Source organism: Bidens hawaiensis, unplaced genomic scaffold, assembly GCF_021521415.1.
Source record: "Bidens hawaiensis isolate Kalapana, Puna unplaced genomic scaffold, B.hawaiensis_p1.1 tig00011186_1, whole genome shotgun sequence".
Taxonomy (NCBI): domain Eukaryota; kingdom Viridiplantae; phylum Streptophyta; class Magnoliopsida; order Asterales; family Asteraceae; genus Bidens; species Bidens hawaiensis.
The window spans coordinates 394204-413706 of NW_027491868.1; the positions used below are offsets into that span (position 1 = coordinate 394204).

A 19503-nucleotide genomic window follows, 5' to 3' on the forward strand; every position below is an offset into this window, starting at 1 on the left:
GTGATTCTTTGGGGCAGCGGGTGCCCAATTCAAATTACACCGAGTTGAATCAACGCTATGCAAACAAAGATCAAGATTTGTTTTTTTTTTATTTTTTTCTTATAAACAATTTGTTTAATTCTTGTTGTAAGCATATAAATTTAAAGAATTTGGTGCATGATGTAGGTTTTTAACTAAAAACTGAGTTAGTTGATAGTTGATGTAATCTATACTATATAAAAAATAAAACTTATTTCATGTCACATGTCATCACCAAATTTATACTTACAAAAATTTTTCCTTCACTCTCTCATATTAAATACACTTGACAATTCTTTTTCTTATTAATAATTTTGTATTTCATTTATTTTACTTTTTAATCTTTCATTTTCTCTTTTTAATAATTATTTGTTATTAATAATTTTGTATTTTATATTTTTACTTTTAATCTTTCATTGTCTCTTTTTAATAATTCTTTCATGATTTAAACAATTAAATACCAACATAAATATATTATTTTGTTTTATATAAATATATTATATTAGTTATTAATATTAGGTTTTTATAAGTAACCAATTTTTCACGTTGATATTGAATAATGATTTCAAAAATTAAGGTTTTAAATATATTATATTAATTAAGGTTTTATAAGAAATGATATTATTAGATGAAGAGATAAGATTAATTTTAAAATTAAATTTCAATAAACTTTAACTTATTATAAATATATGATTTTATACTAAATTACAAGTCTTTTTCTTTCAAACCCTAAAAAGATAAATTCACTATTAATGTATTCTTAGTGTTTATGTTAGCTTAAATGAGCGGGTTTCTTTAACCGGTTAAATATGAAACACGGTTCAAGTCAAAACATTATATGATTAAAATGAGTTTCGGTCCATGGGTTGGTTTAAAAAATTAGCCATTTACAACTTCTTTTTAGTTAACTATTTAATCAACCCATCATATATGTTAAGTTCATAATCTTAAAAATCCACAAAAATATAAACACTAGACTACATGTTTTGGTTTTTCAGGTGGATAAAAACAACTTATATTTGGAATACACATGTTAGACATTAACACACTATTAATCATATGATAAATTGACTTTGTATATTCTTCTATTATTGAAGATTTTAAAAATACAGTTTTCTTTAGTGAGCGAGTTATACTTGCACTGAAAAATGAGGTCGCTCAAGAAACTAGCAACCGTTCGCTATCCATGTTGTATCAGTCATAAAAAAATACGCTACAAGAAAGTATTAATTTATTTATTCGAACTCGTGTGCTACACGGGTAACTAACCTAGTAAGAAAGTAAATAACACATTTTCCCTCATTTCAAACTCGCATCCTTCTTACACGGTTACACTCATAAGATAACAGCTTCTGGTGTTTAGGCCAGGGCCGCTCCGAGAAAGCAAAAATAATTTTGGGCCGGAGGCGAATTCTTTTTGGGCCTTAAATAAAAGGAGTATTTTGTTGGGTTTAAACAATTTAATTTTTATAAAGGTTTATTGTTTATAATTTGGGTTGTGTAATTGTATAAAAATATGAGTTAAAATGTCTCAAATGAGAATATAACTCATAACCTTTTGGTTGGAGTAATACTCTTTGCCACTAGACCAAGCTAGTGGTTATGTAATTGAGTTTAAAATTAAATATACATATTGTATTTAATAAAAATACATATATATAAAAAAAATTCGGGTCTAGCGGGGTGTCGGGCCTGTGGCCGTCGACCACCCCGCCACCCCGTCAAGGCCAGCTCTGGTGGTGTTGTTGACATAGTAGGGTACGTTTGGTCTTTTAATTTTTCTTTTTTATATAAATACAGTCGTGTGACAAAAAATAATTTTGTAAAATCACATATACTTAATCGGGTCAACTTAGGTAATGTCATGGAAGAACAAGACGCGGTGTCGCATGGCATGTATTATCAATCAAACTAGGCCTATAAATTTAAAAGGGGGGGGGGGGGGATACAACTCTTTTAGCATGCCCATTTATATTAATTAAAGGTAAAAAACACAGAATTAGTTAAACATTAATAATAATATTTTAAGTGTTAATATTATACCATCTTCAGTCTTCTCGTTTAAAAGGATTCTACAATTTAACGTATTTAAGAATTTCAATAATCCCACAATTTGCAGTTCTGATAACTTAAATCTTAATTACTCTACTTTGATTATGATTATGATTATTCAACTTTCACTACAAATTTGTGCAACACAGACGGGCAAATTTTATTACGACTTTGATTATTCGAATTAGGATTACTGGATTAGGTAGAAGATTGTTACATGCTTTGATACTGATTAGTCGTCTTTGATTACGCTTTCGTTAACTCCTGCTATGGTTAACTGGTTTGATATGTTTGATTACAAGATCCGACTTTACTTTTGCAGTGTGTATTTTTATTATCTAAATGCAATATAATCACATTTTAATTGTTTTAATTGTTTGTACTTCTATAATATATGTACATTTTACTGTTATAGATAAGTTTGCCTCTTCTATGGCCCATGTTATTAGATGTACTATATATATATGCAATATATTTATATACATACCCATAAATTTTACAAAAGTTTGTTAGGTGACTTATCATTGAATTTGTGATGATATAACCAAGTGAACACATTACTTTAGCTTGGTCCCCTCCTGCATAGGATACTCACCATACACCAACTAAGGAGTGTACTGTGAAGATTGATGTTATTCTTTTTTAGTGAAAGAACATCATCTTTCAAAACATTATGCATTACTTTTTTCTTTTTCTTGTTTTTTCAATTCACAAGATTCTTGCTTGAACTTATGATTATGGGGATGAATTATATAATAATAAAACATATAGATATGTTGCTTGAACTTTTCTGATTGAAAGTGATTATTTGGATTAATGCTTGGAATCAAGACGTGTGACACTTTGTTTATGTGGATCTCGTACTTTTATACTTAAAACTAGCTATGTATTAAATGTCCATTTTATTGTGAATTATCACTATTTCTCAATATGATAACACAATGAGACATGTTACTTATGCATCTAACTAAGGCTACTTAGATATTTAAAATGTCAATATATGTTATTCAGGTATTTTATTTGTTATATTTTAGACATCTAGAAAAGAAAACAAATGTATTTGTAACATATTTATACATACTACAACTTTCATATTGAAAGTAATTACATAAGAGCATCTTGTCTATTGCGGTACTGTACCGTGCATTTTTTAATTTTCCCTTTTAGAGGTAGAGGTGTGTTGAAGGAAAAGAGAACACAACAACTCATATAATCCGTAAAAGGATGTCTGCTACATTAATTGAATTTTCTTTAATGTTATCAACAACCATTAGTTTTATTCTTTTATATGTTATCAACATGCATTAATTTGATTTTGTTAACCTTTTCTTTTACCATCACTAATTTGTTATTTTAACCATTGCCACTATAGTTTCACCATCAACTTTTCCCACAAAACTAACTTTTGTTAAAATACTTTTAGGCTTTCAACTTCAATCACAAACTTTTACACTATTACATATTGAACAAAACTTTTAGCTTTTTAACTTTTAACTATAAAACATTTTAAACTTTTTACAAATTGGTCTCCCAAAACTTTTTAGGTACATTTAAATTTGCGGGGATAAAAAAAGAGCTTTCGAAGCGGCCAGTGATCAGATTTCTGCACATGGATACAAATATAAGACTAAAGGCAAAATCATTTGAAATGTGGTGAAATGTGGCCATAACCATACAATCTGTTTCAATATAGAAATTTGAACTTAGTTAACAATGAAATAAGTAAAATAAAATAGTTATCCATATAAAACATAATAAATGAAAGTAAAAGGTAAAAGGCTTCACAATCACAGCAAAATACTATACTAGTATACTACTACAAATCATCATAGTTGTACTAGTATACTAGTACAAATCATCATACGTTGTACTGCTTACTAGCATTCAATATAAAGGAAGAAGCTGCATTCAATTATTCATCCTCACACACCTCCAATCAAATATCACTTTCTTCATCTTCACATTCACTCATTCAGTAGTCAGCTAGCTCCCATACTCATATAGCTTCCCAGGTACATAATCCTTTTTTCATCCTCTTGATAGATATATCCATCAATGTTTTTAATAAAAAAATCTCACATTATTTATTTAGGAATTATGATCCAAGATAATTAATTAAGAAACAGAAGGTGATAATCAAGGTTTATACCATGGCAAATGACAAAATAAGGCAAAAACCCATCATGCTGTAGATTCTGTCCAGGGTAAGTACGTACATACATAATTCATATATGTTTATTTTTAATAACAAATGGGTTTTGCAAGGGTCCATTCCTTAGTCGCAGCTCTGAATGGCTGATGAATTACAGTGACCGGAGATATGGACATCGAAAGGATGGTCAAGAAGCTAAAGAAGGTGGGGCCTGCGGAGATTATATCGGTTGGACCGGGTATAGCTGCTTAATTATTTTCATGTCAACTAAGTGTGCACGTATAACATAGTACGTATGTTTTATACCGTTAATAATTGGTGTAATTTGGGTCTAGCTTCTAATTGAATGCCGATGAATTCTACTTAATTATAATTACAATAATTATATCTTCTTCTTGCAAGCGTTTACTGAAATTTCTTCAATTATAACATTATTATATAATAATTATATCTATATTTGTTATTATTATTGTCTCCAAATTAAATAAGTTGTAATTTTTGGAGAGGATAATAATAATAATAATAATAATAATAATAATATAACTAATATTTAATAATATTAAAATTGAAGAAATTTTCAGTAAATGGTTGCAAAATTATAATCGTTATAACTACAATTAGATACAATTCATCGCAATTAAGTTAGAAGCTAGATCCAAATTACACCAATTATTAACTGTATAAAACATACGTACTATGTTATATGTGTGCACTTAGTTGACATGAAAATAATTAAGCATCTATACCCAGCCCAACCGATATAATCTCCACAGGCCCCACCTTCTTCAACTTCTTGGCCATCTTTGCGATCTTCATGCCTCCGATCATCGTGATCGATCGGCCATACATATCTGCGACTACGGAATGGACCCTGCAAACAACATTTCATATCAATTTGTTATCTTTTTAAATAAAAAATTAATATGTATGAATTATGTAGGTACACACATACCCTGGACAGAAACTACAGTGTGTATGGCTTTTTGCCTTATCTTGTCGTTCGTCATTGTATCAACCTTGATTACCACCTTATGTTTCTTAATTAACTATGTTGGATCATAATTCATAAATAAAAAACTACTTTTTGACCCCCCCGCGTGTTGTGGCAGGAATTCGGTTGGTCGATGGTGTGGTCTTGTAGTACTCCCACATTTATCTGTTTTATTAGTTCATTGAAAAATGTAGAATCAGTTTCAATTACCCAAAGAACATATTTTGATGCTAGAATGTATTACCTGTAATGTTTCGCCTATGCATCCTAATACTAGATTGTCGCTATCTAGTCAAAAACAATTAAAATCAGCTCCTAATCACCTAAGCAAGCTAGGGTAAGTAGGGTGTCGAACAAATAGGAGTATGTGGCCAGTGTAACGTGCAACCAATTCATAATATTATAAATAAAGTGTAGTGCTGATCACACAAGCAAATAGTTTGGTTTTTAGAATGATTAAGCAATTTAACAATTCAAGCAATTAACAATAGCAAATCACACCCGGGGTTCAAGAATGCAAACAAACAGTAATCTCATATAGCCTAACAAATTAACTGTTACTGATTAACACAGACTGATTAACGAGCTAAACCTTAGGCATCAAAAATCGCTAACACACGGCACTGGTTATCAAACAGTCCGTGCCAGTGTGACTCAACTAAGAGCAATGTATGCTTCTTTGTATTCAACTAATCAAAACAATCATATGAGCAATTATTATAGCAACCGACAAACTAATTGTTCTGATCAACGTAAACCTAAACCGACTGAATGCACAACAATACTAAACATCAATACTCATAGATTAATCATCAACAGTTACAAAGTATGTGTTCTTAATACATGAGAAAACTGAAAGTAATACAAACTTTACATCCCGAATATGATTCGAGAGGACTAGTCGAGCATCATTATTGATAGATTAGGATGAGGAAGGCCATTAGGATTGACCAAGAGATGATTGGTAGCCCTGGAATTCACCCGAAATCGCCTAACAGTTGTTGTGCAGAAAACATAAATAGAAAGTGTTACTAAAATATTATAAAAATATATTATAATGATAGGTATGTTATCAATTATATATTAACAGCAGAACTACAATGGCAACAAGTGTCTCTATACAAATTTATGAACCAATTCTTTTACATCCTGTTGTTGTTATTATTATTATTATTATTTATAAGTCTTTGACTGAAGCTCGTTTTAACTTTAAAGAAATTGATGATGTGAATGGTGATTTGATAATTTGGGTTGCAAGGGGAATCCACATCATCATCATCATCATCATCGTACTCAGTATATCCCACTAATAGCAAAGCTATGGTAGGGTCTGAGGAGGGTAAGATGTAGGCAGCCTTACCTCTACCCCATAGGGATAGAGAGGCTGCTTCCGGTGAGACCCCCGGCTCGATAGTAGTTTTGCATCAAGCCTTGGACATAAGGCACATAGCACTCAATCATCGGGACACCGGCTGATCGGTGCATGTACCCTTATCTTTCAGCTATCAACGCCACTACATGATGCCTGATTAACCGTCCGTCACTTTTAACGTTATTTTCACGAGATTAGTAAAATAACGTCAAAATTAGTGCAATTTCACTTTTGCCCACCCGAGGGTTCACACATATATACATCATATGTGCGCACCGCAAGCAGGGCTAAGGGGAAGGGGGGAATCCACATGTGAATTGGATTAACACTGTGTTTTCGAGTTTCATTTTACAAGAGAAAAGAAAGGAAAAGAAAAAGAAAGGAAAGGAAAGGAAAACGTGTGTTTTTTATTCGTGTTCCCGAGTTTAACGAAAAGAAAGGAAATTAGACATTTTGTGTGTTCTCGGGATGGAAGGAAAAGAAAAGAAACTTGCATTTTTACAATTATACCCTTAAAAGAAAAGGAAATTATACCCTTTAATATATGCAGCATGTATATCTGTTGTTCACCATCATTATCCCACCTGCTAAATAGAACTGCAATGTATAAAGACACTCAATATTCAATACCACACAACATGCAGATATTATATGGAATCTTTTGAGTAATAATATGTTTTTTGATTTGTATTTTATTTGTTTAAATTAGTTTTTTATTTTAAAATTAATGCAATTTTTTGAAGGTCTTATAATTATCAGGCCGAACCGTGAAACCAACCCGTTAATAACGGTTCAGTTTTAGAATTTGATTATCAGAAACCGTTAATAACGGTTCAGCTCACGGTTTGATCTAAAAACCGAACCGTGAACATCTCTAGCATATATGTTCCAAAATACCATTAAAGAATTATACAACAAGATTTTAGAGGATAATATTATATGACAATTAAGTACATGCTTAGCCTGTCGATTACCTCAAACTTTAACCATATTAATCATTCTGTTACTATAGCCTTAAGGATCGATGTTAACTCAGAACTAAGTGTGAGATATTAAATTAAGAATACCTAGCAAAACAGGGACTGCCATTTGAAACAAGCGTTGAAAAGCATGAAAGCCCTCTGCGTGGGTGTGGGTATGCTGGGGGCGCCGGCTTACCGTGACAACGATCAACCGATTAGGTTTGGTTAAAATAGAAAAAGAAACGAAGCAATGAATTGAGAGGGAAACATGGTAATTGTTACTATATTGAGTTTGATGAAGTCTTTTGTGCTTTCCTTTCTCTTTGTTTCCTTCCAACTTGGAAGGAAAAAGAATACCATCAATTTTCTTTTCCTTTCTTTCTGTTTTAAAAGATGGACTAAATTCCTTGCCTCTTCTCATTAACCAATGTCAATATATACATAGATTCTCCTATTTTAGAGATATATATACGTATATTTGAATTATGAATAACAAGATAATTATCATCTACTACACCCCCGCAGTCGAAGCGGGAGGTGATCGAATGCTGAGACTGGCTCAGAAGTCATCAAAAAGAATTTTCGGGAGTCCCTTCGTGAAGATATCTGCAATCTGATAGCGTGTCGGTACATGTACGATTCGAACCTTTCCTCGTTGAACCTGCTCGCGAACAAAGTGTATATCTAGCTCGATGTGTTTCGTTCTTTGGTGTTGCACTGGATTACCCGATAAATATATCGCACTTATATTGTCATAGTACACTAAGGTCGCTACCAATAGTGGGCGATGTAGTTCCAAAAGTAAGTTCTGCAGCCAACAAATTTCTGCCATGACATTGGCTACACCCCTATACCCAGCCTATGCGCTAGAACGCGATACGATCGACTGGCGTTTTGACGACCAAGATAAAAGATTATCCCCCAAGTAAACACAATAGCCGGATGTCGATCGTCGAGTGTCTGGGCAACCAGCCCAGTCTGCGTCAGTATATGCTCGTAGTGCAAGTGTCCGTGTCGGACCGAGTGTGAGTCCGAAATCTGAGGACCCTCGGAGGTACCGCAAAATCTGAAGTAACGCATTCCAGTGAGAGACCTTGGGTGAGTGCATATGAATGCACACCTGCTGGACGGCGTAAAAAATATTGGGGCGGGTAAATGTGAGGTATTGTAGAGCCCCGGCCAAGCTTCGGTAGAAAGTTGGATCTTTGAAGTCGTACCCGTCATTATCACTCAACTTCGGTTTTGTATCAACAGGCGTGGGTACCGATTTACATGTAGACATACCTACTCTTTCCAAGATTTCATTCACATAATTACGTTGAGATAAGAACATAGAATCACTATCTCGTTTGACCGAAATCCCCAGAAAGAAACTAAGCGGACCAAGGTCTTTCATTGCAAATTCAGAAGCAAGTTTAGCCATGATGTGAAGTCTTAGAGCTTCTGAGGAGGTGGTGAGAATTATGTCGTCAACGTAAATAAGAATATAGGCTGTCTCGGATCCATGCTGATACACAAAAAGTGAGTTATCACACCGGCTTTGGGTGAATCCGATTGTGACAACAAAATCTGTAAATCTTTGGTACCACGCCCCCGGTGCCTGTTTTAACCCGTATAAAGATTTCTTTAGTCGATATACATGGCCCGGATAATCGCGGTGACGGAACCCCATGGGTTGATGCATATATACTGTCTCATGAAGCGTTCCGTGTAGAAACGCATTCGTCACATCGAGTTGATGAATCGACCAAGACTGTGAAAGTGCCAACGATATTATCGTGCGAATAGTGGCTGGCTTTACGACTGGACTAAACGTTTCCCAACAGTCGATACCCAGTTGTTGGTTTCTACCGTCACAAACCAACCGCGCCTTGTATCTTTCCAAGGACCCGTCCGACCGAAATTTATGTCGGAATAACCACATACTTCGTATTACATTCATATGTGGTTGGCGCGGGACTAATTCCCATGTTCCATTTTTAATAAGGGCATTAAATTCCATATTCATTGCTTGGAGCCATTCAGGTGTAGACAAGGCAACAGTCGGGTTACGGGGAATTGGAGCGATAGCGGTGGTATTTAGGTTAAATTGTTGTTTCGGCTTCGAAATTCCGTCCATCGATCTGGTACGGATGGTGCGGGTAGTAGGAAATGGGGTTTGCACGGTGGGTGGGTTGGGATTTTTCTCCACAGTAGGGATAAGATCAATTGTTGGGTTTGGGTTGTGGTTAGTTTGGGCCGTAGTAAGTGTGGTGTTAGTATGGGTGGGTTGGGCCATAGAGGTATTAGGTGTTGGGACTGAGTATTAAGTGGTGTTAGGTGGTCGGCGACTATAAACTCGCAAAGGAGTTGGTACAGTAACCGTAGGAGGTGGGGGAGCCGATTGGGTAGGTGGATTGTTGATGGGGGGATTAGGTGAGGGAGTGTGGTATGTGGTTAAGTGCCAATATTGTGGGTGTATTGGGTCGGTTAGAAAGGTGTAAGTTTGAAGTATGGGTTTGTTTAATGTTTTGAATGGGAATACGGTTTCGTCGAATTTTACGTGTCTACAAATAATTATTTTGTGTGTCGAGAGGTCAAGACACTTGTAACCACGATGTTGGGTAGGGTAACCAAGAAATACACAAGATTTTGAGCGAAGCTCAAGTTTATGAATCTGGGTGTGAGGAATGAGCGGGTAGCATAGACAGCCAAACACTCGAAGGTGGTCATAGGAAGGTGTCCGTTTGTAAAGTAAGTAAGTGGGGGTTTGAAAATTATGATTTTTAATTGGAAGAATGTTTATTAAATAGGTAGCCACTTTTAGCGCATGGTGCCAAAGGTTATTTGGTATGTTGGAGTGGGCTAGAAGGGTGCGAATGATGTTGTTGATCGAGCGGATTTTGCGTTCCGCTTTACCATTTTGAGAAGAGGTGTACGGGCATGAAAAACGAAAGGCCATGCCGTGTTGGTTGCAAAATGATTGAAAGGAATTATTAGAGAATTCCTTTCCGTTATCACACTGAAACTGCTTAATTTTGCGTTCAAACTGAGTTTCAATTAGTTTATAAAATGCTTGAAAAATAGTGTAAACTTGTGATTTGTTGCAAATGGGATAGGTCCATAGAAAATTTGTCACGTCATCAACAAACAATATATAATAACGATGACCACCGGTGCTAATTACCGGTGATGTCCATAAATCACTGTGTATCAAATCAAACGGTAAATAAACATTAGAAGTAGATTGAACAAAAGGTAGTCTAGTACTTTTTCCCAAAACACATGGTTGACAAAGTTTTGAATTAACCTTATTACATTGAATAGAACTAGATTTATTTAAAACATGCAATAAATTTGCCCCCGGGTGTCCCAAGCGTTGATGCCAAACATCTTGAGCGAGAGCGGTGAAGGAAGGAGAACATATTTTGGAGATGATTTGAGGCGTGAGCGGATAGAGGTCCCCAGTACTATTGTTGCGTAGGATACGCGCCTTGGTCTTGAGGTCCTTCACAAGAAAACCAAAGGGGCCAAACTTAATAGAAATTTGGTTATCCGTAGTTAAACGACGAATCGATAAAAGGTTTTTGATAATATTAGGTGCAAGGAGAACGTTGTTTAGTTTTAGGGGTGGGAACGGTGGTGTTAGGGTTTGGTTGCCTTGTCCGACTACGGGAATGGTATTACCGTCACCAACAATTATATGTCGTGAATTGCCATTATTAAAAAAAGAATTGAAATTACCTGGGTTGTTGGTCATGTGGTTCGTGGCACCTGTATCCATGAACCATGGCTGCTCAGGAGGATTAAGGGCCATGGTATGAAGAGCCTGTTCGATGTCGGTGGGAGTGTAGCCGGCGGTATAGGCCTGAGATGGTCTCGGACCAAGAACTTCATGGCCGGATGAGTTAGGCCGTGAATTTGTCGGGTATGGGCAAGGTGGAGACGACGCCCACTGCTGCCATTGAGACGCCCCTGCACCCGGGTTAGATCACATGCCAGGAAACGACGCCCATGGATAATACCCGACCTGCAAGAAAGGCCCGCGACTAGCCATATTTCTCCCACAACCTCTGCCCCTGCCGCGTCCACGGCTGTAACTGCTGCTGTTTACCCGTCCCCTGTCCAGATTCTGGTCGTTTCTCGCTTCCGCACGTTGATCGGAGGGTGCGTTTTTGCTGCTGTTAGAGCTGACCTGTAGGGCAGTGGCTGCCGAGTTGGCGGCATGGAGTGCAAGGGCTGCTTTTTCAGTTTCTTCCTGGCATAGTTGCGAGCGGCAGTTGTTGAAATCGGGCAACGGTTCCTTGTTACGGATCACGGTAGCAATGGTGGCGTATTGTTCTGTTAGGCCACCAAGTAATTTCAAAACCATTTGTGTTTGGGACATGGGAACATCAACGTTATGAAGTTGGTCAGCAAGCATCTTAATCTCCTGGCAATATGCAGCCATGTCCTTGAAATTCTCGAGTCGTGTGTTGGTGAGCTTAGTCTGCAGACACAGAGCACGCGAACTTTTGTTGTCTTGAAAAAGGTTTTCGAGAGCGATCCACGCGTCGTACGCCGTGATGTTTTTCTTGAGGATGGTTTGAAGGAGGTCGGGGGAAATCGTCCCGTATATCCACTGTAGGACGATAGCATCCAATCTTTTCCAAGAGTCTTGTGTTGAGGCTGGTTCTTTTTCTTTGTCTTTGTTAGCATCCGTAGAGGAGGAAGACGATGACTGTTGCCTCGGCTCGAGATGGTCAGCGACAAGAAACGCTGTGCAGTGGATTTTGAATAATTCCGACCAAGTTACGTATTGAGCACTCTCGTTATCGAGAGTGATCGTAATGAAGTGCTTAATGTTGGTGACTGTGATGGCTGGGTGAATAAGGGATGCCATGGGAGCCGCTGTTTTGAACTGAAGGATGAGAAAAGGGGTTGCCGGCAATGGTAGGGTCGGCTGTTAGGGTTTGTAGCGGAGGGTGGGAGGGAGAGAAAAGGAAGGAGATAAACTGGCTTATGATACCATAAAAGATGGACTAAATCCCTTGCCTCTTCTCATTAACCAATGTCAATATATATACATAGAATCTCCTATTTTAGGGATATATATACGTATATTTGAATTATGAATAACAAGATAATTATCATCTATTATGTTTTCCTTCCAAAAAAACTATGGAACACAATTTTTACACACTTCCCTCCCCTTTCTTTTCTTTTCTCCCCTTAACTTACACGCTGGAACAGCAAAATAAAAGAAGCAAACATCTTGTTAAAGGATTAACAACTACTGCTTCGTAAATCAAACCCAACAACAACCGGCAACCTACGATTAATTAACAACCGTGCCAACAACAATGTAGGAATCCAAGTTCCAATTGCAGCTTCTTCCTTTCCTTAAACACACAAAACAGATTAATAAGTATAATCTAAGAAGTTTTAAAAATCAAATAAGCAACACACAAAACAGATTAATAAGTGTAATCTAAGAAGTTTTAAAAATCAAATAAGCACGTAACTAAATAAATTGATTTTATATTTTTGCACTTGAGGTAAAGAAATTATGGAAAGGATGAAGCAGTTTTTAGTAGAATTTTTCAAAAAGAGTAAACTGTAGTTTTTGTTTATGTGATTTGTCTCATAATTTAAATTCGCGATTTTCGTCCATGTGGTTTCATTTCACTTGCAATTAAATCCAATCACACTAACGCCGTTAGACCTGATTGTTAAACTCATCAGTGTACCCCTAATTAAATTTACAAACCTCTTATAACTTTTGAGATAAATTAATAAGTTACAAAATTATAAATTATTAATTAACTTATGCTCTCACAGTAGCACACAATACCAAAATAAACAATCTCAAGCACCCCTTATTAACTTAAAAAATAAAAAAAATAATAATAAATAATCCAAAGCTGATATGCAATAATGCCAAAAGAAAATCATCACAACACAGCTTATAGCTCCTATCTTCATGGCGAATCAACCTGAATCCATCTATGATGTTACAGTCAAGGTAAACCATTTATTCAACACTACCTTAGGCTGAGGGGTGTGGGGGGCGCGAGAGGGGGCGCGAGTGGGGGCTCTAGCCAATAATATTGTGACGTGTGGCAGAGAGAGAAACTTGATAAGATGAGTGTTGGTTGTGGTGCTCGCGCCCCGGGACATGGTGTGGAGGGGCGCGAGAGGGGGCGCGAGCGGTTTTTTTTTATTTTTTTATAAATGTATTAAAAAAACGTATTATTAAAAAAACGCCGATCCTCAGAAATGACTATCCAAGCCCGACACAGGGCTTCCTTCTCATCCGATGACCACGGAGTGGTTTTCCGTTTCGTCCTTCCAGTCGAAGCCGAACCCGACCCGTCCGTTGCAACTTGTTTTTTCCGGTGGACGCGTCTTCTTTGTCCCGCAGCTTCACCTTCTGGTTCTTGTGTCTCCGGAACAACAAAGTTAGGAGACGGTTGTATGTTGGATGGTTGAAAGCCGGATGATTGTTGCGACCCCGAATAAAACATCGGTTGGTCCGGTGCCGACCATAAATCGTCGTAACTGTAATCTGAATCTAGGTTTGGGTACCAATTTCCAGCCATGTTTTTAAAAAAAGGTTTCGAAGATGGGGTGATTTTGGGTTTTGGGTGTGGTATGTGATATTGGTATGTGATATTGGTTTATATAGAGAAAAAAAATTTTTTTTTTTAATAAACATTATGAGCCCAACGGCTCTATTTACGCAACCCAAGACTCCTTCACGCGTATTCCCAGCCGCTACCCCTCTTGCGCCTGCCTCTTTTTCCGCGCTCGCGCCCCTCTCGCGCCCCTCTCGCGCCTCGGTGGTGTGGTGCTCGCGCCCCGGGGCGCGAGCGGATGAGCTCACGCGCCCCCTGTCGCGCTCCACACCCCTCAGCCTTATGCCCACCAACCCTTAAAAATATTTGCTTTAATCATCAACAACCTACCTGTATTTATTCATCTTAAATTTTAATATATTTTGATTAGATTAGAGAACACCACACTTAATGTTTAAAGATTAATGCCCATTGATTGATAAAGGATTGATTTTGATGGCTTTTAAAAAAATCTTGGATTTGGGATTTTAGTTTGACTTTTCAAGTCAACTAGGTTAACTTTAAGCTGAAATTAATAAGATTGAACTTTTTTAAAATGTCAAGAAAATGTGGTAACCTGGACTAGAATATAACAAAGACTAAATTCAGAAGAAAGTGATGTGATATTTACAAGAACTCCAATGCATATTGGCATATAAAATGTAACAAGTTTGACCTGGAAAGTCAAAATTGGTATATAATTAATAAGAATGCCCCTTTTGATTGTCAGCTTTTTTGATCTATTATATGCAGGATGCTAATGGAAAGAATGTTGACCTTGGCATCTACAAAGGCAAAGTTCTACTTGTAGTCAATGTTGCCTCCAAATGGTATGATTTGATTTAACCTGATATTATTTTATGATCATAGAATCTTGTTTATAAACTTGTGAATCTTTGTGGCAGCGGGTTGACCAGTTCAAATTACACCGAGTTGAATCAACTCTACGCAAAATACAAAGACAAAGGTTTGGTTTTTGAATGAGAGTTTGATTCTTGTTATAAATTGCAAGAATTTGATTCATGATGTATATGTTTGACTATTGGTGTTGACTCTATGTAGGTTTGGAAATCTTGGCATTCCCGTGTAATCAATTTGGCGATGAGGAGCCCGGGAATAATGAACAGATTTTAGAGTTTGTTTGTACCCGATTCAAATCCGAGTTCCCTGTTTTTGACAAGGTAAACAGTTATTAGCATTTGAAGTAATATACCTACATAAATTAGATATATATCAACTAGGGTTGTGCATGAAGCCGAAAATACTGATATGTACCCGAAATAACCAAACCCAACCCAAAAACGCCAGTTGGGTTTATGTTTTTTCAAAATCGAATTTCCAGTTTGTTTCGGTTCTGCTTCTATCAACAACCGAAGTGAACCGTAAAACGAACTTACTTTTATAATCAAATCCCTTTAAAAACTGGGGGGAAAAGCACGATTCTTTTACGACTACATGAATTATAGTTTTTATTAAGTGATGTATAAAAAAGTAATAAATAGTGTAACCCAAAAATTATACGCCCAAATGCATAATAATCAATTTACTATTAAATAGCAAAACTTTTAGGCCCAAAGTTTCAAACTCTGATACATTATTTTAGGTTGTTTTTTTTCTCCAAAAATTTCTAGACTAAATGGCAAACAGAAAAAATAGAAACCGAACCCATTGTGAAAACTGAAAAACGAAAATACCAAAAAACAAACGTGTTCAGAAACCCCAAAACCGACCCAGAATTAGGCGAATTACCCATGCACACCCCTAAACTATTTAACACATATTCCAATTTCCGATCCCTCTAAAAGCCTTTTAACATTTTGATCGATTCATATGCAAACATATCTTGATGCACTTTATTTTCACTTTCTCACATGCAATGTCTAGTAGATTGAAGTGAATGGTGAGAATGCTGCACCAGTATACAAGTTCTTGAAGTCGGGAAAAAGAGGGATCTTTCGGGACGACATTCAATGGAACTTTGCCAAATTTTTGGTTGGAAAAGACGGGCAGCCTGTTGGGCGTTATTACCCGACAACTTCACCTCTCACAATTGAGGTAAAAACAACTCGTTAAAATCAGTTCTAATGGTGTGTAACTGCTTTCTGTCTCTCTTAAAGCTGTAAACTTGATCTTTATGCAGAGAGAGGTGCAGAAACTTGTGGAATAGATTCATGAAAAGGTTCCCGTTTCGTAAGGTTAACATGCAATGATTAAAATGCTGATTGTACTAGATTCAATGTTAATTTGAAAGACTAAAGAGCATCATGAAAAGGTTCTTTTTCTTTGTTGCAAAAGAGGAATAAAAAGATCTCATAACATAATAATATTCATCAAGTTAGCAGATGACCAAGTTGAAATAATCACCTACTGCTACTTAATTATGGGAGTGAATTTCTGGCTCGTTACAAGCCGAACACAAAATTCGCTGGATTGGGCTGTCTTAAAGGGTTCGTGTAATCGGGTCAGTTTCAGGACCTGATGGGTGTACAGGTTGACCTGTTTAATTTTTATAAAATTTTAAAATAAATATGTTTTTTCTCGTAACTTAAAACTTGTCTATGACATGTAAAGGACTAGAGGACTATATCATGTTTTAGACTTTTAGCTTTGCTTAATGTTTTTGGAACAATATTGTAGAACTCATCTTTGCCAAAGAAACTTAAAACTGTTAAAACTTTGGATCAGTTAACCAACTTCACATTCTTGTATAATTTTAAAAGATTTAAATTTTCATTATGACACAAATTAGACATATAACACACACACACACACACGATTCTTCAGATCAACAACCGAAAGCTCATTTAGCCACCTCACAACCAAATCAGCAGCACCGAGTTGATAAACCAGATGCTTGCTACCCACCGCCACACACTTCACGCAAACATTTCCAGGTAGGTTTCAGCAATCACCACCACGTTAAACAACCCGCTTATCCCAATCGACCCGATAGCTTCTTCAATATTATATGGCACACACAACTATGTGATGTTTCCTACATGGTCTTGGGCTCCTTTAAAGGTTAAAACAAAATTTTGGATGATTTGACAGACATGCTTATGTACATCTAGTCAAATATATTATATGAAACACAGTCTTGCTTTTTTAGCTCTACTTAAATGTTTTTAAGAACAACTTTGATCAATGGGGAATAATGCTGCAGAACTCACCTCTGTAAAGAAACTTGCAATTTTTATTAGAAGCAACAGTTGATCAGTCCCTTAAGGAGGGTGCATTGTTACGGACTGAAACCATTGCAAGTATGAGATTTGTCCCACATCGGTTGTATGGGCAATTGATGTGGGGTTTATAAGCCAAATGGGTTCCCTCACCTATGAGATTAGTCTTTTGGGTTGAGTTCTTCTGTTTGGCTTGTAACATTGGTATCAGAGCCAACCTTGGAGTGGTGGCCTGGACTCAGCATCACATTTTTGTATATTTCTATAAACATTTAAGCCCATTCATATCACATGTAATAAAAAAAGGAAAATAAAGATTTAACAAGGTGCGATGACTATGAAGGTGAAATGTTTATATACAAATTACACATATATATAATAACACATACAATTACAAATGGTAATCTAATGCAGACTACCCTGTTCCCTCTTCATTCCCCATATTCCCATTTATGTATTCATAAAACTATAACCAACTGATGCACATTTCACCATGAACATCAAAGATTTAACCCATAACACCTACTGTACATATTTATATATAAATCACCAGAAATCATGATCATCAATAGCAACCCGAGAAGACGGGTCATCTTCTTCCTCCAACTCCATCTCCACCTCAGGTTCCGCCCCAAACTCAGAAGATTCCACGTCAGCAAGATTCTTCAAATCAACAACCGACAGCTCATCAAGCCACCTCACAACCAAATCAGCAGCCGTTAGCTCATAAACCGGATGCTTACTAGCCACCGCCACACACTTCATTCTAGCCTCATGAGCCGCTTCAACCGTCAAATTCGAGTTACCAAACACAATACACCGTTCGGGTATAAACCGCAGCAACTGACCCGCATACGCAAACATTTCCGGGTCGGGCTTCCCTCTATGCACATCTTCCGCAGTCACCACCACGTTAAACAACCCGTTTATCCCAATCGACCCGATAGCTTCTTCAATATTATCTCTCGGACGTGTCGAGACTAAAGCCATGGGAATATCATAACGGGTCAACACGTTTAAAAACTCCTTCGACCCATCACGAAACCTGTACACCCCACCCTGTAACGCTTGATAAATCTGCTCTCTTCTTAACGACATCCGTTTAAGTTGACTCGGGTCTCTTGACCAACAAAGGACCTCCGAAATCGCCTGCTCGTTTTTCATCCCTTCGATTCTCGAAAGCATAAACGAAGGAGGCGGGGATTTACCCTCTTCCTGCGAAAGCGCAATCCACGACTGCTTCTCGAGATCAGGATTATCTTCAACAATAACCCCCTCCCACTCAAATATCGCACCTAACCACCCGCACCCCATTCGTTCTTGTCTCAACAACGGGTTATGCAAAGACGGGTTATCTGCTTTGTTGTTAGGTGGCCATAACCCGGGCTTTCGGTCAACACTAACATCAGTTTCATAATCAGGACTCTCTTTGAAATTATAGACCTCTTTGGTCAACTCCATTGCCCGGGTTTTGGTTGAGCGAAACCGAGGCAATCGATTTGGGCATATCGGAATTCGATTAAAGGAAGGATCTTTCAAACTATGGCCTAAAATTGGACTATGGCCTAGAAGGTAAGTTGCAGCTATTGATTCCACCATTTTCAAAGAAATTAATTGAAGAGAATAAAAAACCCCCAAATTTAGTATGGGTTAAGAACCCTAATTAACAGGGTTTGTATAATCAAGATCTAAACTTTAATTAATAATAACAGTATATATATACAACATATATATGATGAGAGAATAATAATAAAATTGAAAAAGGAGGATTAAGAACCTGAATAATGGATAGGGAATAATAATATTATTATTATGGTGAAATAGGAGGATTAAGAACCGGAACCCAAAGTGTTTGGAATGCATACGTGTCGGTGGCTCAACGTCATCTTTATTATTATTTTCTTACTTTAAATTGATTGATCGGATAATATCCAACCGCTGGTTGTTTTTTCTTTTTCGATTTTAGGTATGGTTTTATGTTATTATTATTTATTTATAAGTGTGAAAAGCATGAAAAGAAAGTATAATTAATCAAAGACGATTAGCCTGCTTCTAGAAGTTGGAATAAGACGATTATTGATTTATGTAAACAAAGTAAGAAAGGTGTTGATAATTAGGTTTGGTAGATCAAGGGGTTAAAACAAGTTGGGGTTAAAATGGAATCGCATCTCTAATGAGCACATTTATTTTTGTTTCAAACCA

General features: G+C 36.6%; 2 protein-coding genes and 1 pseudogene across 2 annotated transcripts in view; 2 read left to right on the forward strand and 1 right to left on the reverse strand.

Moving 5' to 3' along the window:
• Positions 1-16379, forward strand: part of LOC143537390 (putative glutathione peroxidase 8) — a 46621-nt gene extending 30242 nt beyond the window's left edge. The window contains exon 5 of the mRNA XM_077031174.1: positions 16263-16379. Within this exon, the coding sequence (XP_076887289.1) occupies positions 16263-16289 (27 nt within the window). The 3' untranslated portion in view covers positions 16290-16379. The remainder of the gene's footprint in view (positions 1-16262) is intronic.
• On the forward strand, positions 13454-16411 carry LOC143537389 (putative glutathione peroxidase 8). Its single transcript, XM_077031173.1, has 6 exons — positions 13454-13530; positions 14876-14952; positions 15028-15089; positions 15185-15303; positions 16010-16177; positions 16263-16411. The coding sequence occupies exons 1-6, from the start codon at positions 13489-13491 to the stop codon at positions 16287-16289; spliced, it is 495 nt and encodes a 164-aa protein (XP_076887288.1). The 5' UTR covers positions 13454-13488; the 3' UTR covers positions 16290-16411.
• A 1211-nt stretch (positions 16412-17622) lies between these two features.
• On the reverse strand, positions 17623-19109 carry LOC143537391 (5-amino-6-(5-phospho-D-ribitylamino)uracil phosphatase, chloroplastic pseudogene; annotated as a pseudogene).
• Positions 19110-19503: the final 394 nt, after the last annotated feature.